This window comes from Manihot esculenta, chromosome 7, assembly GCF_001659605.2.
Source record: "Manihot esculenta cultivar AM560-2 chromosome 7, M.esculenta_v8, whole genome shotgun sequence".
Taxonomy (NCBI): domain Eukaryota; kingdom Viridiplantae; phylum Streptophyta; class Magnoliopsida; order Malpighiales; family Euphorbiaceae; genus Manihot; species Manihot esculenta.
In genome coordinates, this window is record NC_035167.2 from 27563866 (window position 1) to 27586081 (window position 22216).

General features: G+C 30.5%; 4 protein-coding genes and 1 non-coding gene across 6 annotated transcripts; 3 read left to right on the top strand and 2 right to left on the bottom strand.

The window, feature by feature from the left end:
- Positions 1-691: 691 nt before the first annotated feature.
- Positions 692-3490, top strand: LOC110619429 (40S ribosomal protein S25). The gene is made up of 4 exons (XM_021762868.2): positions 692-768; positions 972-1046; positions 1705-1839; positions 3209-3490. The coding sequence occupies exons 1-4, from the start codon at positions 766-768 to the stop codon at positions 3320-3322; spliced, it is 327 nt and encodes a 108-aa protein (XP_021618560.1). The 5' UTR covers positions 692-765; the 3' UTR covers positions 3323-3490.
- On the top strand, positions 2759-2837 carry LOC122724281. The gene has a single exon (XR_006351545.1). It is a non-coding gene; the product is annotated as a small nucleolar RNA R12 (small nucleolar RNA).
- A 6406-nt stretch (positions 3491-9896) lies between the features above and the next one.
- Positions 9897-11434, top strand: LOC110618466. The gene is made up of 2 exons (XM_021761601.2): positions 9897-10084; positions 10910-11434. Exons 1-2 carry the CDS (start codon positions 9973-9975, stop codon positions 11257-11259), a joined length of 462 nt encoding a protein of 153 aa, XP_021617293.1. The 5' UTR covers positions 9897-9972; the 3' UTR covers positions 11260-11434.
- Positions 10703-14126, bottom strand: LOC110618465. 2 transcript variants are annotated; one of them, XM_043958009.1, is made up of 5 exons: positions 13233-14126; positions 12829-12983; positions 11340-12693; positions 10990-11186; positions 10703-10799 (listed from the first exon to the last, which is right to left on the bottom strand). In XM_043958009.1, exons 1-3 carry the CDS (start codon positions 13795-13797, stop codon positions 12439-12441), a joined length of 975 nt encoding a protein of 324 aa, XP_043813944.1. In that variant the 5' UTR covers positions 13798-14126; the 3' UTR covers positions 10703-10799; positions 10990-11186; positions 11340-12438. The 2 variants fall into 2 exon arrangements, with proteins under 2 accessions (XP_043813944.1, XP_021617291.1); XM_021761599.2 differs by having other exon boundaries at positions 10990-11198.
- A 566-nt stretch (positions 14127-14692) lies between these two features.
- LOC110618650 (uncharacterized protein At2g27730, mitochondrial) lies at positions 14693-17203 on the bottom strand. The gene is made up of 3 exons (XM_021761834.2): positions 16880-17203; positions 16177-16260; positions 14693-14923 (listed from the first exon to the last, which is right to left on the bottom strand). The coding sequence occupies exons 1-3, from the start codon at positions 17018-17020 to the stop codon at positions 14903-14905; spliced, it is 246 nt and encodes an 81-aa protein (XP_021617526.1). The 5' UTR covers positions 17021-17203; the 3' UTR covers positions 14693-14902.
- Positions 17204-22216: the final 5013 nt, after the last annotated feature.

Here is a 22216-nt window from a genome sequence, read left to right on the forward strand (position 1 = left end):
GAGTCGTGATAATTATTTATAATTCATTTTTATTTATTTATTAAAAGGGTTCTCCTACCATTACTATTCTATTTGTTCCTAAGGATTTTTAGGAGGGAGTGACTGGTGGTCACTAATGAGAACTGTGCCTAGCTGGCCATCGGGGGCTTGAGGTGTTGTCGAGTTGTGTCTCTATTCCTTATAGATCATTCATTGTCTACAAGTGATATAAGGATTATTATAATGATTATATTGATGTGAATATATAATTATGATTTATAGCATGTTAATGCATTTTAATAATGAGTTCTTTTCCTTTATAACTGCTACGAGACTTGCGAATATATATCGCTAAGAGTTTGGTTGGAGGTTTACGTAAACTTTGAATCATAAAATTAAAAAAGAAAACTTCATAGTTAATAACTATTCAGTTCTTTTTTTTTAATCTTTTAGCTAAAACGGAACATAATCTATATAATTAAAAATTTTAAAAATTAAATATAATAAAAAAATAAATTTGAATTAAAATGAACTGAACTAAAATTCAAAATTGATTCAATTTAATTAATTATTTCGAATTCAAGTGAATACTCCAAAAGCCAAGGCCCATTTTAGTAAAATCAGTAGTTGGCTCCTAGCCAAACGCCTTAGGAATTCATCTATTCAAGAGCCAAACGAACGCTCCCATTTAAAACCCTAGCGAGCTACTGGACTCGCATATATAATCCTAAGCCATCACCAGCTGTACAGTTTTGCTCTATCCGGAACAAGAGTTTGAGATATCTCATGGTAATGTTTTCGCCTAATATTTTCTATTCGATCGCGTGTATTGTTGTTTGGTTTCTAGGAAAGTGTAGGAAAGTGTTGTTCCTAATTTTTAAAGTTAATTGGTTTGTGTATTTTCTCGGCATCGAAACAAGGGTGGGCTTTTCTTGCTAATCTTACTGGTGATGTTAACTTTTCTCCTTTTTATTATTATTTTTTTTTCGTAGGCGCCAAAGAAGGACAAGGCTCCACCACCATCTTCAAAGCCCGCAAAGTCAGGCGGAGGCAAGCAGAAGAAGAAAGTAAGTTTAGGATTTCTCTCTCTGTCGCTCGCTCTTAATAAAAGTTTCTAATAATTTAGTATTTTTAGCTGTTGGACAATTATAATTGTGAGTTTTGTATATTCATGTCTTTAATTGTCGCTGTTTCCAGTTTTTGCTAGTTTTTCATAGTAAAGATAGAATTAGTCTTTGCAGTTGAGATTATTTATATATGATAATTTTGGTGGTGTGTGAAGGAAGTGAAATTATGTTACTTTTAACTGATTGTTATACTCTTTCAGTATTTTGATTGGTACAAGTTTTGAGTGCTAAACTAGTTCTGATGTGCTGGTAATTGAATTCTGGTGGTTTTTGTTTGGATATAAAAATTTGATATATCACAATGATATTTATGGTGTTATTATTAGTTTTCTGTGTGATTGAGTCTGGATGAAATACCATTTTAAAGTGTTGTAAATTTTTTGGATTGAGCTGGATTCTCGAATCAAACAATTGATCAGATTATCAGTATCCTAATGTAAGCAAGATAAAAATCGATTAATTGTTTTTCAGCTTAAATGAATGTTTTGGTGTATGTGCAAATGTGGTGCTTATAGTTGTAGTTATTATGAATTATTTTAATGTTTTGCATATTATAGATAATTTTATAATTCTCAGATATTTAGGGTTTGATGTGCAGAAATGGAGCAAGGGAAAGCAAAAGGAGAAGGTGAACAACATGGTTTTGTTCGATCAAGCAACCTACGATAAGCTTCTTAGTGAGGTTCCCAAGTACAAGCTTGTGACTCCATCTATCTTGTCCGACAGATTGAGGGTACTTCCTTTGCACTTAAAATTGCTAAGTAGCTCTTCATTTCTGCTGTTGTTAATCTAACCTACTGATTTGAGCAACTGTGTGACAATCCTTACGCCATATTTTTTTATTAAGTTAGCAGTTCTTTTTTTTTTTTTGTTGTTGTATCTGTTTTTTTCCCCTTTCCTTGTATGTATAATCACACTTTTGTAGAGCTTATACCAGACAAAGCCTGAAGCTCATTGATAGGAAATTTGATTCAGCATATAGCTAGAAGCCTGTAGTGTGGGTGCTGATTTGTGTTTTCTCACTTGGATCGTTGAGCATTAGATCTTATACAATCATCAGGAGATTATATACCTATAGCATAGAGTGAACTTCCAGGCTAGCTTGCATGTCAATTTGACAGGAAAAATTGTATATTGTTTTCAAAGTCAAATTGTTTTGTGTTCTTAATGGAATCAATGAAGTAATCAGAAGCTTCCCTTCTAAAAAAGGGAAAATTACTTTATGTTCTTGAGACATGTCAAAATTAACACATCCCTCTATTTGTAAAATTTAACATTTTAATCCCTATATTTTAATGCTGTCAAACTGAACGTCCTTTCATGAAAACAATATATCTTTTCCAGCTTGATGAAATTAAAATGCAGGGACTGAACTATTTTGACATAACCCAAGGATTAAAATATTCTTTATATTTAAGGGTATTTTGGTCATTTCAAAAATAACTAAATTGTATGTGTTGAGTTTGACATACCTTAGGGATGTAAAAGTTTGACCTTTTAAATAAAACAGTCAATGGTATAACATTTTAAAATCACAAATGCCCTTTTAGTTTCCTTTTGGACTTAAATTTTTATGCAATCATATATGTATTTATTAGTTCTTTTCATTTTATTATTTCTTTTTCTTTTTTCTTTTAAATTATCTATGCACGATGGCAGATGAAGAAAAGAATCAGACGGATTCCCATTGATTGTACAATATGATATCACAATCAGCTATTTCTGAGCCATCAGTGCTTGTTTGATTTAATAAAAAACTGGGAGCCCTGTTTATCATGTTCCAGTGTATAATTCAGCAAAACTAGTTATAATTAATACAAAATTACATGAATTGGTGTGTTTTGTGAATTTGCCTTGGTAGGGCATGATCGCGAACCACTGCACATGTGGTAGTTGTTTGTGCGAGTGGGAGTACTTGCTTTGGACTGTAATGGGTTTCCAGTAATCATTTTTAACTTTGAAATTTGCATGGTATTCTTCACAAGTTCAGAAGAGATTTTTGTTTGGAAATTTGCTTATGAAATTTGTGTATTTGTTATTTTTCTTTTTGCTGAAGAAAGTCGCACTTTTACTAATGGCAGCACTATCTTCTTGATTTTCAGATTAGCGGTTCGCTTGCACGTAGAGCGATCAAGGATCTTATGGCCAGAGGATCAATTAGGATGATATCTGCTCATGCCAGCCAGCAGATTTACACTAGGGCTACCAACACCTAGGAGGGAAAATGCAGTTCTCTTTCTAGCACTCAAAAGGAATTTTAGTGCCATTTTTGTTTTATTTTTCCACAAATCTTGTTAAAGAAGGCCCTGGAAATTTTACTTGCCTTCTTTTTGTTGGCTGAATATTATCTTCATTTAATCTGATCATCTATGTTATTATTATTATTATTATTATTATTTAGTGAAATTATTTTATTGAGTTTTTACATAATTATCTTAAGATTTAGCCAATAAAAATATTTTTACATTTTTAATGGTAAAAAAATGAAAGGAACATATTAATTATGAAGAAATTTTAGTATTCACTGTAAAAAATATAAAAATTAATCTATTATTACTAAACTTCAGAATTAAAATATAATTTACCCATTTAATTATATTAAACTATAGAGTAAAAACTGCAGGGAAATTGAATCTTTTTCAAATTATTCATTTTCTATTATTTTATTTTTCTAAAGGTTTAGTAGTTTTGGAAAAATTAATTAATTAATTATCAACTTTTGTTGGTGGTGCTTATTTGGTTTTTGTATTGTTATAGATGAGACTATTGTTGCTCAATCTTACTTAGGATAATTTGTTAATTTTACCATTAATGTTTTAAGATAAATTATTAAATAATCATTAAATATTATAATTATTTATAGTTTTAACTTTTAATTTTATAATAATTATAATTTTGCACATTAATATATCTTTTCTCTTTCAAGAAAGAGGAAGAGACATTAAGCAAGAGAGGTAAATAGATGAATACAAATGATGAAATTGTAACTATAAGCTAGACAAATAAAACTATAATATTTAAAGAGTAAAAATAATTTAATTTTAAAAATTAATAGCATAGAGTAAGCACGTTCAAATTAAAAAAATCGATCGAATTAAATTAATTTAAAAATTAAATTTATTTTTTTATTCATTTCGATTTGGTTCGGTTCGATTTTTAATTTTAAAAATTTCAGTTATTTTGATTTGATTCAGTTTTAATAAAAAAAATTAAAAAATCGAACCGAACCGATTAGTGATAATAATATATTATATTGAGAAATTTACAATTTAGTCCCTAGATATTGTCATTATTAATAAATCAGTCCTTACATTTTCAAAAATTTATTAAAACATTTTTATCTTTTTTCTCTGTCAACAAAATAGTCATTCCGTCTATTTCTACCATTAAAAATATAGGCAAAAAACTAAATTACCCCATTTCTTTTCATCCTCCTTGTCCTTTTTCTTTTTCTTCTTCATTGATTCTTCCTCCTTTTCTTCTTATTTGGTTCTTCTTTTTCTTCTTATTCTTTGATTCTTCTTTTTATTCTTGAGGAGGAGATTTTTCTTCTTCTTTTTTTTTTCATCATCATCATCATCTTCTTCTTCTTCTCTTTCTTCTTCTTTTTTCTTCTTTTTCTTTTTCTTCTCCTTCATCATCTTCTTTTTTTTTTTTCTTCGTTTTTAAGGAGGAGGAGGTCTTCTTCTTCTTTTTTCTTCTTTTTCTTCTTCTTCTCCTTCATCATCATCATCATCTTCTTTTTTTTCTTCTTTTCTGAGGATGAGGAGGAGAAGAGACTATTTCATTGACGGAAAAAAACGATAAGGACATTTTAATAGATATGAGGAAAGATAATAACTTTTTAATAGATATTTGAAAATGTAAGGACTGAATTGTTAATAATAGCAATATCCAAGGACTAAATAAGGAATTTTATTTTAGGACAAAATTGAATTTTAATTTTTTTTTCTTTCATCCTTTATTTATTTTTAATAGAAAAGATGACAGAAGTATTATTTCGTTGACAGAAAGAAAAGTTAAGGATGTTTTAATAGATTTCTGAAAATGTAGGAAATGACTTATTAATAATGGTAATATCTAAGAACTAAAATGTAAATCTCTCTATTATTTTCAATAATATTGAGAGATTAGATTAAGGTTAAAATATTTTATTTAAATTTTAAAATATTAAAAATAAAGTGTAAAAGATAAAAAGATTATTAAAAATTTAAATTGAATCAGATCAGTTTGATTCGATTTAACTTTTGATTAAATCAATTCAATTTAATTTTTATAAATACTGAAATTTTGAGTTTCGGTTTATTTAATTTGGTTCAATTTTAAATCGAATCAACCGAATGCTAACCTTAACCCTAACGATGATGGAGTAAAAAGATAATAATGTCAAACCATATATCAAAAAGTTTATTGGTAGTGTAATTTTGCTGTGTGCAACATTGATCAACGGGTGTTCTGATGCACCTAATTTCAATTGTGATTATTATAACAACCCCCTTTGATTTTTTGGACTTATATTTCATTTCTAGAAATTCCTCACTTATCAATATTTTTGAAATTCAAAATTCAGAAATGTAATACCCACTAAAAAAGTTGTTAGTATCTGATAACTGCCGGGTCTCACCATTGCTGGACAAGGCAGGGTCCAAGAAGACAGCGTTGACCCAAAGTCCACGAAATATTTTTTGGATAACCGGTCCAGTCTCTTCAGCCCTAATCCAGATATGCGGGGCAAGTCGGATTGTCCGTGAACCTAGGTCCAATGGGAAGAAATCCAGTCCGGTGATGTGATATGAGAAAAGACAGTAAGCCCAGTCACTTCGCAGCCCTCCCTGCATGTGCGCCAGAGGAATTAAATGGCCGTATGGTGTAAAAAAGGATTTTGACGCATCCATACGTACGGATCTAAACGACAGAGACACGTGACACTATAGTAGAGAAGCCGTTAAGCGTCACTAGCAGACAAATGGAAAGGAATAAGAAGGGAGAAACACCTTTCTCTCCGACTAAATTTACAATTGTATTGTAAACCCTATTCTCTTGATTGCAGAACACATCAGTATCTAATATTCTCCCTCTAACATGATTAAAAAATTATTTTTCACTATTTAATAAAAAATAATTTAAAATGAGGGTTGGAAAAAAAAATAAAACTAAGTAGAATACAAACTTGTATATAAATATCTCAATCAATCACTATCCACCAACTATTTTATAGTTATCCTATTTCCAAACAATTGCTGTTTTAAAAGAATATCAACACCTTGACTTTGAATAAATTGCACACCATTGGAAATAGGTACAAACCTACTTCACAAGTTATCATTACTAAAATAAATTCACAATAGGGTAATATTTAAATACCAATAGAAAGCATCAACCAACCTTGCAATAAGACTGGCGGTTCATGTCATTTCAAGATTGATATATATTTTGCAGCACCGGCTGAAGAGAAAGAAACCTCATCCATGTTATCCAAATAAATATTTGAATGTTAGTATCTAAAATAATTACATATTTCACAAAAGAAAATAGATATACTGGTCTTTATTATTAAAGAATACATCACTTTTGAATTTTCTTACAGTTGTTGAAATTGCATTAAGGATAAAGGGACTTGAATTTTTCTCATACAATTTGAAAACAAAACTCTCAACCAAATTACCCCATATAGTTAACTTAGAAGTCATTGAGCTACTTTAAAATTTTAAAAATTCAACAAATCAAAATAAAAATTCAATTATGATGCAATATAAAAATGTTTAAGATTTAAATTCTAAATAGATTCTGAGAAAAATCTGTAATTATTAATAAAAAATAAATTATTTAATAAAATATGACGTTTTCCTTAAATAGGCGTATAAAAAAATTCGAAAAATATTGACAAAAAATTTCAAAGGCCATTTTGAGACTGTAAACCGCGTTTTTAAATTTTGTGACGGGTTGTATATAACCAAAAGCAAATAAAAGGCTGTGATAAATTTTTTAAAATAAGGTCTTTATAGTAATGCTATACTCATAGCAAAACTTATGCTCAAAATATTTTTTGTGGTTGAGTTTGGACGAATCCACCCATTCTCAATATTATGATTCATTTCGTCCACATCAAATTATGCATGAAGAAATGAAGAAGTAATATCTATGTAATTCTTAAATTAATAACACATAATACTCACGTAGTGACAAAATATTATTACTAATAATAATTATTTTGAAGATTTCCTAAGTTTTTAACTGTATTCCATATTAATTTAATATTTTTATAAATATAGTTGTTAAATTTTATTTTAAAAGCTTACTTTCTCTAAATCGGACATTGTATTAATTAAAGAATTAATTTAATAATCTTCTTGTAATTATATTTTGCTGATAGTATAAGGAAAAAAAAAAAAAACCTTGTGGTCATTGCTAATTTAATTCAAATTTTTAAATTTTGGCATTACATGTTAAATGCTTAAATATTTTTGTTATTTTATTTAAATTTAAATTAAAAAAAATATATCCTTATAGCATGATATATATCAGTTTTTATTAGATTTTTGTAGGATTTCAAGTTATACAAGATAACAATTTTTTAAAAAATTAGGCCTATTGATATTTAAAAAATCCAAATACTTACAATCATTTGTGAATTAATTAATTTAAAATTTTAATTATTCGCACAACAAACCAAACTATTAAATGTTTTGGCAATTTATTTTAATCCAAAAATGTTATTATTATAATTCTTCATATTAATAGCTCCTAAATAAAACAATTTTGATTTTCGAATTATATTTTCTTTAAGAAATATTGACATTTATTCTCTTTTTCCTTATTTGATTTTTTAAAAGAAATTTTGGGAAAAAATATAAGAAAAGAATTTTGAAGATTAAGAATTTTTAATTTGATAAAAATTATAATAATATCCTTTGGATTAAATATAAAATTATAAAAATATTTAAAAATTTAGTCAGCAGAGTTAAGAATTAAATATTGTGATTAAATCACAAAAGGAACCCAACTTTTGATTTTTCTACGCCATTTAATTTATTTTTTTAAAAAATAATTATTCCATATGCCATATAAACCATGAAAAAATAATTAAAAAAATAACATGTGTTGTTATATTTATATGGATGCACTTTCTTTCAATTTTAATTTTAAAATTAGACAAAATTATTAAAATGTTTAAGAATTTAATTTGTGCACTTAAAAATTAAATACCCTAAGAATAAAAAAAAAAAATATATATATATATATATATTGGCTTGAAAAGGGAACCCATGCACCAAGAATTTTATACTTCACCGAATTATTCTCCATAAATTTCGAAGATATGCATTTGAATTATTCTCCTTAAAAGGTTTTATGAAAAAAAGAAAAAAAGAAAATCTAAACCTTAAAATCTACAAATTTCTTTCTCTCCATATCAGTCCGAGGTAGAGGAGCATCAATTGGCACACTTCGTATTTTTGGTCGAATATATTTCTTATTGGCCGAATTCAAATTACCAAAGCTGACTTGGATTATTCCCCTTCTAATTCAAAGGATATCGATTATGGACAAAATGCTTGTGTAGATTATATATGATTGAAGAAATAGTTAAAATTGCTACGATTTTAATTTGTGTTCTAATCTTGCCGCTGAATGGTATATGTGCGTTTAAATTAGTAAAAAAAATATATTTTATCTCTTGATTTGAATAATTCATTGTAACATTTTTAAGTTTTTATTCTATTATATTTTTTAAATATTTTTATTTATTTTTTAAGTATACTAGTAATTGAATTTCAAATAAAAACTATTTAATTTGTAAATTATATTATATTAAGGTTTCATTTATTTTTTAAAAAATATTTTTATATTTTTTAGTGTTTGGAAAGTTATATGGTTTTTAATTCTTGACATATAACTTTTAGAAAAATATAAATAATTATACTTTTATAAATATTAAAAGTTAAATAATTATACATTTTAACATAGGGTATTGTAATCTTTTCTAAAGTGTTAATAATTCGGGATGAAATTATTTAATGAAATTAAAATTTAAAAATATTTTGATAAATTTTTAAAAATATAGATCACTTTTTGTTAATAAATAATTTGTAATTAATAAAATATCAAATTTATTTTTAAACTATACATCAAATATTAAAAATATTAAATTTAATTTTTTATTTAATTTTTTCTTTTAAATTATTATAAAAAAATTAAATATATTAAAGAATGTAAATTATACTGTAAAATTTTGATAAACAATTTTATTTTATTTTATTTTTTAATTATAATTTAAAAATAAATTTAAACTAAAAAAATAAAAATTTTACTTCATTAAACTTTAAATTTTCAAGAAGCATTAAAATTCAGACAGCGACTGATGCAAAGGAGAACTTATCCAGCAGAAGCCAAATCTAAGATGATAATAAACTGCTGGCCCTTACAAGAACGAGGTGACAAGTGGAGTGGGCATTATTATTAACTATTAAAAAGTAAAAAATGCATTCAAAAGATTGTATTTAATAAAATATAATATATTTAAGACTATAAAATTAAAAAATTAATATACTTAAAATTAATACACTTAAAATTTAATAAAATATAATATATTTAAGACTAGAGTAAAATTCTTAATTTAGCTAAAAAAATTAAAAGAGATTATCTCACTTTCTTAATTTTTAAACTAAATTAAAAATTTTAAATTAATTTAAATAAAAAATTAAAAATAAACTAGACCTTTTTATGATAGAAAAAACTCCTTCGTATAGCATGTAGAATAAATTCCTCACCATCATACAGGCTGGGATGGAATCTTTTATGTATAAGATGTTTTTGGAGAATATCAAATTTATCTTTAGATTATCATGAAGCCCTTCTTTTGCATGAGATGGAGGCAACACAAATGGGAAGTAAAAAGATGATGGTGTTATTTCTTATATTCTTCACCTCCTTGTATTTTTTAGCTTCTTCATCTCCAGACCACAAGGTTTTTGTTTCAGGTATTATAAATTCTTCTTTTACTTTCTCTGCAAATTTCCCATTTTTCTAAGCTTCATTTGAGCCACAACTTTCCATCAGAAAGAAATTTGTTGTGTAACATAGCCAAGAAAGGATTAAGATCATGAATTTTATAGCATGCAAAAGAGTTCCATAACAAGAAACCAGAGCAGTTGGTTGGTAGAAGACAAATGACTTCTGTACAAGTGTCTTGCATTCATATATATGGATTTGAGTTTATGGTATTATTACAAAATCTGAACTCTTATTTATTTTCTGGTATTATTAAAAAATCTTCTTTATTTTTTCTGGTATTATTACAAGATCTTTTTTACTTCTTCTGTCATTATCTTTTAAGCATTAAGAAATTGTTGAATGTAGAACACAAGTGTCTATGAAAAAAGGGGAGGACATACCAATTTATAATCTGAACCAACTACATTCCTTCTGTTTAGAGCATCTAACTGGCAACATCCAGTTGATATTTTTCTGGGATTTTGTCTGCAGTAGAGGATTGCCACTGAAATTAGTTGGTATTTCACTATAAAAGCTTTTCTACTATCAAAGCCTTTCATTATTCAGTTGATAAGAGAGAGAGGATCGTAAAAATTTATGATTACCAGACTACCAGTACTTATCCCTGACAGAGTGGAGTGACCGGTCACTATTTCTGTCATTAATTCCTTGGAGCAATCTGCTTATCCAGCACTGCCAACCCTGAAAAAAAATATAAAATATGATGTTTTAACCTTATTTATCATGGATTTATTCCTTCTGAAAACCCATTTGATTGTTTGCCAAGCCAGACTAACAATGTTCAAAGATAGATTCTCTGCAGGAGGATATTTTTGGACTTACAGGAAGACATGAAGAAAAAATCAATGGTGTTGACAGTGATGGAGCTTACAATGGAAGAAGTGGCATTCTGCATAGCAGCAGCCATCGATCAACTGGGGCAGGCATAAATGGAGGAGCAAATGCTGGGCCAGCTGAAAATGGAAATGGCAATGGCAATTCACAAGGAGGAACAGCAGCTAACCCTGTTATAGTAGCCGGTGCTGCTAATAATAATCGCCACCAAAACCCCCACTGCAGTGCTGCTAACTGCAACAGAAACTGCATAAGATTTTCCCCTATGATTATGGCCACCTTAGCTGCTGTTACTTTGCACATATAAATGTAATATTTAGATGCAAACATACGATTAATCCAATCCATTATCCTAAGATGATAGATCGTTTTGACTGTATTATGTACCTTTCGTTCGTGGATTCCTGTTTGCAGCCTTTCTGTAATACCAATTCTTGCAAGTCAATAAGCCTGCGCTCTGCAGCTTGTGAACCATATATATATATATATATATATGCATGATACTATTCAAATCACCTTCTGTTAATTACTCTAAATGAGAACATTGAAAAATATTATAAAATCGGTTTCAAGTTGAAGGTTAGTTTTAGAATCGAGAGCTGTTCGTTGCTCAAATAGGCACCAGTGTCTCAATCTCACGGTCTCACTCTCAAAAGATGAAGAACATAATCAAATTAATCAAATACACCAAAACAGTGTATACCAGAACATAATCAAACTTATAAAGTAACCACATTAAAATTTAATATTTTATTAATTATAAAAAATATATTTAATACGATATAATGTGCATTTACATATTTATTATTATCCACAGTTGAGTACCTCACTAGAAGACAATAAATAAGGTTCCAGAATGGTAAAGCAGAGAATTTTTTAATGCTTGCTGAATAATCAATTCCAATAATAAAACTGAAGCTCAAAACCATCATTAAGGGTATTAGAAAAAATAACGAAGACAGTTTACACTTCAATATAAAAGCATCCTACATTTTAAGGCTGCGTTTCCGAGGCAAATCTCTTTTATATACAGTATGAACATTCTTCAAATACTATTACAAACTAACAAATATCATTATAACTCTAGTATATAAACACTAACTCTTTCTTTGGTATGCTTCAGTTTGTAAAGGATAATTCAAATAAATTCTTATAAAAATCATGCAAGATTTCAACTTCTTCTCGAATGAAAAATTTCAGTTAAAAAAAATTGAATTCTTTCATTCCAAATAAGATAATTATGATAAAAAAATCAGTTCAATTGAATTTTTGTGAAATTTTTTATTTCAAATGGAGGGTAAGGATTACAAACTGACATCAATTTATTCCCTGTAGTTAAGAGTAAAGAAAACATCATGCGTTCTATGAACATGTTGAAATTCATAAATCCCATATCTTGATTATGTCAAGTAACAATATGTCAAATTCTATAATCCATTCTTGTCATCGTATATGTACCATATAAGATGGAACCAACTTCTATGTCTCATTCAATGATACTGCAAAGCATGGAGGCTGCCTTTTCTTCGTCTTTGCATGTTAAGATCAAATCTAAGTAATGCATTGCTTCCCAAGGGAGAAGACCTTCAATTAGGAAGTTGAACAAATGTGAATCAGTTCCGTGCATCAGATCAAAACACTGCTCCAATACCTTTAGTTGCTGCTCTTTGCTCAGCTCCACAGCCTCCATCAATGGCAGTAAATCTTTCTCCTCCTCCTCAAAGTGTTCTTTACAGTGTTCCTATTAGCACATACAGAAAAGTCCAAATCATAAGGAGTTTAAAACTCAAATAAAGGCGCTAATGGGGGTGAAAATTGACTTGCCATGCACTTTAAATGTGTTAAGGCACAAATTAAAATATTGCTGAGCTTATACCAGTAATGATTTCAGCCGAGTAGAAAGGTTGCAGAGAGCTTCTCGGTAGTCGGGGCTTCCGGTATCAAGAACTCCAATGGATTTGATGTCTTCTTTGATACCATTCATGATAGGTAGATCCCTTGCATGCTCTTCATTTGCAGCTCTGCATATCCCTGCATCATTATAGTCAATTTACAAATATGCTCACCACATGCATTGTTCTCATAAACAGCTAAATAATAAAATACTGAATAATAAAGAAAAGGAGATTTTAAAAATATTTTAATAATTTTTTAAAATTGAGAAACTAAATAGTAATTTTCTCAAAATAAAATCAATCTATACACTTCTATAGAGTACATAAATCCATTTCTTATTTGTAAAGAAAACTTTCATTTTTTAAGAACCAAAGCTATTCTTACCTCGATCAGCCATTTCCAGGATAGGAAAAACCACGCGCTCCTCCATCTGCGCGTGTTCAAGCATGATCTCGAGCAACTGGGAGTAGCTCTTGCTAAATTTTCTTATCTCCATCCTAGGACTACCCATCGCCGGATCTACAGTCTTCCTCCCTCCACGTGTCGTCAAATCCTCTCCCCAATTTACTAACCTCTCCAGGTGCCACCTCATACTCCGATGTTGCAACACCACCGCCCTCATTATCCATGGAGTCGTTTCACCAAAACCCTCAATCTCCGGCAACATCAATGGCGGCTGCGGCAATTTCGCATCTATAAACCGGAGCAGTGTCTCGCGAGACCCCGAAACGGTTTTAGACCCGATTTGGAGGACCAGTTGGCTATCGGGGGTGTCAGTGGTGGGGACAAAATCGAGAGAAAGTGTCTTGTAGAGGAGTGCGAAGCGAATGTAAGCAGTGCAGGCCGCGGTGGGAGAGCCATACAACTTAATAGCGGTGGTGGATTTGATAAAATCAAAAGGAGCTATCTCAGCATTCGATTTCTTGGAGTGGTTAAGGCAATTCCCCATTGTTAAAGAAAAGGGCAAGGCTCAAAGGCCTTGTTCAACACGCAAAGGCACCAGACGAAGAGTAAATTCGAACAAAACGAAGACAGAGAGTGCTTCCCGATGAAGCATTCAACATATGATAAAGGGGCAAGAGAATTTGGATAAATGTGTAGAGTTGCAGTCGCAAAAGCTCTGTGTCCCTTTCTATGGGATTGGGTTGGTGACTGAATGCACAGAAGGGAATGGGATTAGGATAAATAAATAGAGAAAGCTTGAAGAGGAAGGGAAGGTTTTCCCCTTCCTTTCTTAGCAACATAATCCGCCCTTTTTACGCTCCTCACCTGCATGACGTTACGTTTTGTTTGTTTGTTTGGTTTTGTTTTCTGTCCGTTGTAGATTATTTTGATTAAGAGTTTAATTTTATATTCATTTTTATGATTATATATCTATATTTGAATGGTAAAAAATTATATTTAAATTTAAATATTTTATATTTCTTGTTTAGTTAAATATATATATATATATATATATATATATATATACTTTAAGTAATATTTAAATATTTTAAATATTTAATTTTATGAATTATTAGATATTTTATATCCACAGATTAACTCCAATCGTATCACCTGAATTTCAAATAGATTTGAAATTAATAAAATATATTTTGTTATTTGAATTAAAGCCAGAAATATATTTTAACTTCAGAATTTGCACTCATTTTATTTAAATGTGAGTTTAAAATTACTAATAAAATAGTGTTATTGATGGTCCATTTTGAAAGATCCTTGTTAAATAATATAAATTATTTAAAATCCATAATTTCATCCATATTCTATACTAAAATTAAAACCAAATCCATAATTTCAACTATTGATATCCAAACATTGCATTAACTTTCTTGAGTATGAAACAATTTAATTTGCAACTTCTATTTTATTAACAAACATTTCAAATTTTTTAAAACATGAACCACCAGATTCAACAACACAGTTACAGCTACAAGTTTACAACAGCTCAAGAGACATTAGGAAGATCATCATGACATGTTAAGAGTCGCACTTTTATTTGTGATGATTATTCCACAAATGATCATCTCATCAAGAGCAAACGATGAATTCAATCCTTACGGCTTCCCTTCGGTTTTCTGCAAAAGAGAAAATAAAACAAACATATGAAACTGACACTGATCCTTGAACATCACACCTTCAACCAATGCAATTGGTAGTTTTAAGTCAAAACAGCATAATCTATGACACCAACCACTACTCACTCAACATTCAATTAACAAATTCAAGTAGGATCCATATTCAGCTTGCTTTTGAGATTTTACGGCAAGGAAAATTTATTTAGAGAATCAAGCCCCTGCACCACCCTTTTCAAAAAATATAGAAAAATCAAAACCTCACATTTAAGCAGTGTCTATAAGAGTGTAAAAAATGAGCAAGTAATAGTAACCAAGTCCATTCATCATGGCTTCCACAACACTACATTATGCTGATTTTCCAAGTGAAAGCTGGAAGCTAGTTTTCCAATCTGCACTCCCACCCTCAACTGGAACTTAACCAATGCACAATGCCTCTTTTTTCATTTAAGTTTTTCCCCTCTTTTTAACTCTTTCTATAAAATTCTTATGAGCAAAAGTTGCAGACTCAGGATATTACATCAAGACATCTAGTCTCCAAACTTTTAAATTTGATTGCTACAACAAAACACAGAATTACGGACATGAACATTTTTGTAATTCTTGTACTACTAATAAGGTAACTACTAACACATTTTGTTGCCTTTTTTTTGTGGCTTTGTGGGTTCCGGGCCTGTTGGAGGGTGGGGATGTGGTTTGGTGGAAGACAAATTACATGCTCACTTGCTTACCAATAAGGAGGACTCACATAAGATGATAAAGATCAAATGTTTTAGCCAAAAACAGGTATTAAGCTTCTATATGACAGTTTAAAACTTAGGGTCAAAGTAGTTTCAATGGCAAAATTTGTCCAAAGTCAAGCAACAAAATGAACAAAGCAATCAGGAGATGCACTAAAAAGGAATATTTCACGTATAATAAAACCAGATACATCAAAATGGTTCTGAATTTTAATGCTCACAGATATATGTATATGTATATATATATATATATATATAAACAATTGGCCAACACCATTATTTTTTATACATCCAAACCACCAGAATAAGTCTAATCTTAGGTCATTCCTTTTTTCCTTTCTCCATTTCAAAAGCAATTAAACTCATGAAAAGCAGACTGGTAGAAAGAAAGATTTTGAATAAACAGGAAAATGCTGGAAATCACAAAAAAAAAAAAATTCACTTCCCCAATTGATGTCATCACAGTCATTAGTGCATAGACCCACTTAAACACAATGAAGGAAAAACTGTTCATACCTTGTCAGCGCTCTCTTTCTCTTTCTCTGCCTTTTCTTTCTCAGCCTTCTGCTTCAGCTTCTCCAGCCTCTCCCTCTCCATTTTCTTTGGGAAAAAAAAATTCAAAAAACATCAAATAACAATAAAAACAAATTAATTGGGATATCAATAAAAAAAAATCACAACAACCAAACGAGGAAATTAAAGTCACCTACTTAATCCAAGTCTCAGAGAAGAGGGAGTAGAGAGAAAATGGGAAAAGAATATCATCTTATCTGAAAAACACCAACCATCTTAACATAGCTTTAAAATCACTTAGCACAACAAGCTACATCTTCCATTTTCCTCTCAATCAAACTGATTCTATAGTTTTTATTTTCTTTCGAAACAGGATCAATCAATTGTAACTAATAAAGGGCAGCCATCGGATCGCCCGGAGACCACGAAGAAACCACCTGAACCCAGCCGCTCCAACCGAATCATTCTTTACAGAAGTATTGTTAAGCAAGCACAATTGCTCAAACGAAGCAAAGTAGTTACATCGTTAATACATCAAAAGGAGCGGCACTTTTATGCTTTATTATGATATATATCTACCTTAAAATATTTCGATTTTCTTCTATTTCACGACACTTTCTCGATAGCCAAACAGGAACTAACGCAAAAACTAGCAAAAAATTATAAGAAAATTTAAGAGCGGGAAAAAGGAAGAAGAGAAAGAAACCTGGATATAGACGTTCTCAGCAGCGCGTTCCTCTTCGCTCAGGACACGGCCCTTGCCATCGCTGAAGTAGCGAGTTGCCCCCCGAGTTGACTCCATAGAGCGAGTAATACAGAGTCGGTTCAGAGCGAATCTGGATGCCATTTGTTGAGTTTTGATGATGAGTTAAGATGGTTCCGCTGTTCCTTTGTTGACACGAAACAGAAATAGAGAGTCAACCTCACGATGACTGTAGATGAAAAACCTAGAAGCTTACCTCTGGGTTTTAAACGGTTGACAAGCGGGTTCGGGTTAACAGGCGAAAGTCAGAATGGGATGGATTCAAAACGGGGCAAGGAATCCGGAGTCGCTTTGAGAATGGGAAATAGCAGGCATTACGAAACAAGGGAAAAACTTAACCAGAGGGTATTCGGTCAATTCCGTTGAAGATCGAATCAACTAAATAAACTGAATAAAATTTGTAGAAATCAAATATTATCATGATTCTATTCAGTTTGATTTGTTTAATTTGTTTTATTATTTATTTTATTTTATTTTTAATATTTAAAATTTAATTAAAATATTTATTAATAATAATTATTAAAATATTGTTTTCACATAATTTTTATTTTAAAATTTAAAATTTATTTTATAATAAAATTATATCTTTTATTTACGTTCTTTTAACACTTACGATATTTTATTAAATGTCATTTAAATTTATTAAATGGAATTAATGATTTTTTAATAATCAAAATTTTTAAACAAAATTTAGGCTTCTATCTCACTTTGCTTGTATTCAACTTTTATCTCCGAAACACATATCTAACAATTAATGCACTAAGATTCAACTGCGCATCACCCTGAAACCTTCTTCCTATATACAAGTCTCATACAACCTTCTCATAAACATTTTTGGACCTCCATTAATCTCCATTCACTTTAAATAAATCAATCTCTTCAATCTTTATTTAGCAAGCTTGCATCCACCGAAAATAATGAGTGTTATTATAGTGTGAGATTGTTTTTTCTTTTTCTTCCAAAAAAACACTTATTCATAATTAGCTTTTATACTCCATTTGTCTCATAATTTTTTTTCATTTTATTTTTTTATACATATTAAAAAAGATAAATTTTTTATTAACTTTTTAATTATATTCGTTTTAAAAATATTAAATTTTATTAAATAGTAAGAGATATTTTGAGAGATTTTTTGGAAATAAAATAAAATTAAATAGGTTATAATAATCAATTTATATGTTATTATAATGTAAAAAAAAGTAAATAATAATTTTTTAATAATAAAAAAAAATGGACAAAACTTATGAGATAGAAAGAGTAAGATTTAAGTTTTTAATATTTTTTCATAAAATATTATATTAATATCATGTGAACTTCTCTTTCAATTTATTTTAATTATAGGAAAGAACATATTGAATTTGACTGGTATTTGTTACGTAGAATGATAATATTTGTTGTTATAATTCACAATAGAGATTATAATCTATTTATATATGACGGACGATATTTAAACAGGAAGAAAAATCAAATCTAGGATTATACAATCCCTAGAATTAAGCAACTCACCCAACTATCAATATTTACTTTCTATATTAACATATTTACTTTCTATAATCTATAACACTCCCTTTCAAGTTGGAGTATAAATGTTAATAATGTCCAACTTGTTACATATATAATCAATTTCAGCCATAAGGACAATCAACCCAAAACAATCAAAATAAACAAAGGATCAGAAGAATAGAACCCGGGAACAGAACCCGTGAACAGTACCCGTAAATAGTACTCGTGAAGAGTACCCGATGAACAGTACCTATGAACAGTACTCAATGAACAGTACCTTAAGTCTCCAAATGTTATCCTTTAAGGGTAATCCAAATAGACAAAACCCTACATCTCCAAATATTACTCTTTATGGGTAACCCGATAAACAGAGTCCTAAGTCTCCAAATATTACCCTATATGGGTACCGATGATGAATAGAGCCCTACGTCTCCAAATGTTACCCTTTATGGGTAATACTAATGAACAGAATCCTAAATCTCCAGATGTTACCCTTTATGAGTAACTCAAATGAACAGAGCCCTAAGTCTCAAAAAATTTTAAAACTTGACGAGAGAGAAAGAAAATTAAATTTCTACGAGAATGACTCTGATACAATATAGAAAGATAATATTTACTGTTGTATTTCATGATAGAGATTACAATCTATTTATACATAAGACAATATCTAAACAGGAAGGAAAATCAAGTCTATAATTATACAATCCCTAAAATTAAGCAACTGACCCATCTATCAATATTTATTTCTTATATTAACATATTTCTACATGGTGAAATAGGTTGTAATCTCTATCGTGAAATACAACAATAAATATTATCTTTCCACATGGTATCAGAGTCTCACCAATAGAGATTTAAAGTTTTTTTGAAGACTTAGAGCTCTGTTCATTTGGGTTACCCATAAAGAGTAACTTTTGGAGACTTAGGGTTCTATTTATTTGGGTTACCCATAAAAGGGTAACATTTGGAAACTTTGAGTTCTGTTCATTTGGATTACTCATAAAGGGTAACATTTGGAGACTTAGGGCTCTGTTTATTTGGATTACCAATAAAAGGTAATATTTAGAGACTTAGGATTCTATTCATTTGGATTACCCATAAAAGATAACATTTGGAGACTCAGGACTCTGTTCATTTGGATTACCCATAAAGGGTAACATTTGGAGACTTAGGGCTCTTTTCATCGGACATTGTTCACGAGAATTGTTCATCGAATACTGTTCACGGGAATTGTTCATCAAGTACTGTTCACGAGTACTGTTCATCAGGTATTGTTCTTCTGATCCTTTGCTTATTTTGATTGTTTTGGGTTGGCTGTCTTCATGGCTGAAGTTAAAACCAATGTGATTCTTGTGATGACTAAAATCACGGAACACAAATTAAATAGATCTAATTTTTTGAATTGGAGTAAGACTATCCGTATTTATTTACGAAGTATTGAAATGGATGATCATCTTCCCAAGAATCCAAGAATCCTTCTACTGATGAAACTCATAGAGATTGGATGAGAGATGATGCTCGTTTGTTTTTGCATATTCGAAATTATATTCATAGTGAGGTGATTAATCTTATTAATCATTCTGAATTTGTTAAAGAATTAATGGAGTATTTGGAATTTCTATATTCTGGCAAAGGGAATATTTTCCGTATTTATGATGTGTGTAAGGCATTTTACCAAGCTGAGAAAATGTGGTCTCCCGTTCTAGTGCTGAACCTGAATGTCGAGTCATGGCAAAAGCTGTTTGTGAAGTTTTGTGGGTACGTCAACTATTTTAAGAAGTTGGGTTCACAAATTCAGTGTCTGCTAAGTTGTATGGGACGAATTGATTATATATTTAACAAGTTGGGCATGATTAACATTTATGCTCCAGCTTGAAGGGGAGTGTTATAGGTTATAGAAAGTAAATATGTTAATATGGAAAGTAAATATTAATAGATGGGTCAGTTGCTTAATTTTAGGGATTGTATAATTATATACTTGATTTTTCTTCCTGTTTAGATACCGTCTTATGTATAAATAGGTTGTAATCTCTATCGTGAAATACAACAATAAATATTATCTTTCTACATATTAGATATGTTGATCCTATAATCTTAAAGTACATCAAACGACACAAAACAAATCTTTCAAATTGAAAAAATACTAAAATAACTTGTTGGAATGTTTATATTCCATGTCCTCTATTATGGCTTTGAAGAATATCAGTATGATACCATTTACTAAAAGACATTTTTAAATGTAGGAATTGTCTTAGAATAAATGTAAAAGAGACAATAGATATAGATAAGTAACTCCTCAGTTTTTTTAAATAAAAGACAGAGTAGAATAGAGAAAAAAAAAGTGTTTTGTACATAGATTCTTCTTCTTTTAAATCACTGCGATAACAGAAGAATAACAAGGCCCGTTGAAATCATGACACGTATATACATGATACAGAAAAAACTCATGAACTAGGTGATGTGGAACCTAGGATCAACAAGTGATCAAAAATCCCGTCACATAACTTGATAAAAAACAAAATAAAAATATCTTTCAAAAGGTTGCTCTACTACAACCCTAACCAACGAATATAATTAGAAACATAATGTAATACCCGGCTAGACCCGGCACCGGAATTCCTACCTTCCGGCGGAATCTCCATTGGAATCCGAAATTTCTCGGATGTCGGAGCCTTCTAGAAGGATAAAATAAAAGTTTTCTAAAATTTTTTTACATGTTTTTATGGTTTGATTAAGAAAGAAAATTGAGTTTTGAAAGAAAAGGAAGTTTTGAAGGGAATTGCCAGGTTCGGCCGCCGAACCTCATGTTCGGCCGTCGAAGGTGGTGAAGTTGCGGAAGCTCGTTTGGCCACCGAAGGTGGTCTGGCCAGCCACCTATAAAAGGCCCCCAGTCTGAAAAAGGGTGAGTTTTCTCTCCCCATTTCCGGGCAAGGTGAGTCTCCGCCACCCCTTTGGTGATCTTGTATTTTCTCCTCAAATCCTTCAAGATTTTTATGAGTTTTTATCATGGTTTGAAGGTTTTAAGCTAAGATCAAGGTTTTAGAAGCTTGGAGACCCTCAGAGTTCGTTTTCTCCCAATCTCCAAGTTGGGTTGCACCTCCTCTCGATCTTCAAGAGGTAAGTATAGATCCTTACTCTTTCCTATGTTTTAAGTAAGTTTTGAGGGGTTTTAAGGGTTTTAATGCATGTTTAGAGTAAATGTAAAATGTTAGGGTTTATGTGGGTTTGATGAGAAAATGTTAGAGTAAATGTAAAATGTTAGGGTTTATGTGGGTTTGATGAGAAAATGTATGCTTAATGTGATATTTGTTGGGGTTTAGGCTAGTTTTATGCCCCTATATGCTTGAAAATGTGTACATACATATTTTAGAATAGTTGAATGCATGTTATGGGCGTTGTGGAGAGGTTTTGGAGGCTGAATGCATGAGGCGGAATCGGGTTCGGCCATTCTGGAGAACCCAGGGTTCGGCCGCCGAACCCATGTTCAGCCGCCGAACCTGCCTGGAGGCAGCTTTAGGCCGCCTAAACTCGCCCCCGAAAGTTTAGACTTTCGACTCTGGAGGAGAGTTTCGGCCGCCGAACCTGCCGCCGAAAATGCCCTGTTTAGCCTTCCTTTGCATGTTTTCTATGAATGTTTTATGATGTTTTGGGGGGGTTTTTGGGGAGATGTTTAGAGTTATGTTAGAGTTGTTTGGTCCCTCATTTGAGTCCACCTGAGGAACCGAGGTGTTTAGCAGTGAGCTAGCTGCTTCAGAGTCAGTAAAGCATCAGCCAGAG

Excerpts from the sequence above, each read along its gene's own strand:
- LOC110619429 (XM_021762868.2), top strand. Across the intron at positions 1,047-1,704 it reads GAGGCAAGCAGAAGAAGAAA|AAATGGAGCAAGGGAAAGCA; the intron begins GTAAGTTTAGGA and ends TTTGATGTGCAG. Across the intron at positions 1,840-3,208 it reads TCTTGTCCGACAGATTGAGG|ATTAGCGGTTCGCTTGCACG; the intron begins GTACTTCCTTTG and ends CTTGATTTTCAG.
- LOC110618466 (XM_021761601.2), top strand. The coding sequence starts at position 9,973 with ATGGAGGCAACACAAATGGGAAGTAAAAAGATGATGGTGTTATTTCTT. Across the intron at positions 10,085-10,909 it reads CCACAAGGTTTTTGTTTCAG|ATTCTCTGCAGGAGGATATT; the intron begins GTATTATAAATT and ends GTTCAAAGATAG.
- LOC110618465 (XM_043958009.1), bottom strand. The coding sequence starts at position 13,797 with ATGGGGAATTGCCTTAACCACTCCAAGAAATCGAATGCTGAGATAGCT. Across the intron at positions 12,984-13,232 it reads CCTGGAAATGGCTGATCGAG|GGATATGCAGAGCTGCAAAT; the intron begins GTAAGAATAGCT and ends ATAATGATGCAG. Across the intron at positions 12,694-12,828 it reads CTCGGCTGAAATCATTACTG|GAACACTGTAAAGAACACTT; the intron begins GTATAAGCTCAG and ends ATGTGCTAATAG.
- LOC110618650 (XM_021761834.2), bottom strand. The coding sequence starts at position 17,020 with ATGGCATCCAGATTCGCTCTGAACCGACTCTGTATTACTCGCTCTATG. Across the intron at positions 16,261-16,879 it reads CTGAGAACGTCTATATCCAG|AAAATGGAGAGGGAGAGGCT; the intron begins GTTTCTTTCTCT and ends TTTTTCCCAAAG. Across the intron at positions 14,924-16,176 it reads AGAAAGAGAGCGCTGACAAG|AAAACCGAAGGGAAGCCGTA; the intron begins GTATGAACAGTT and ends TCTCTTTTGCAG.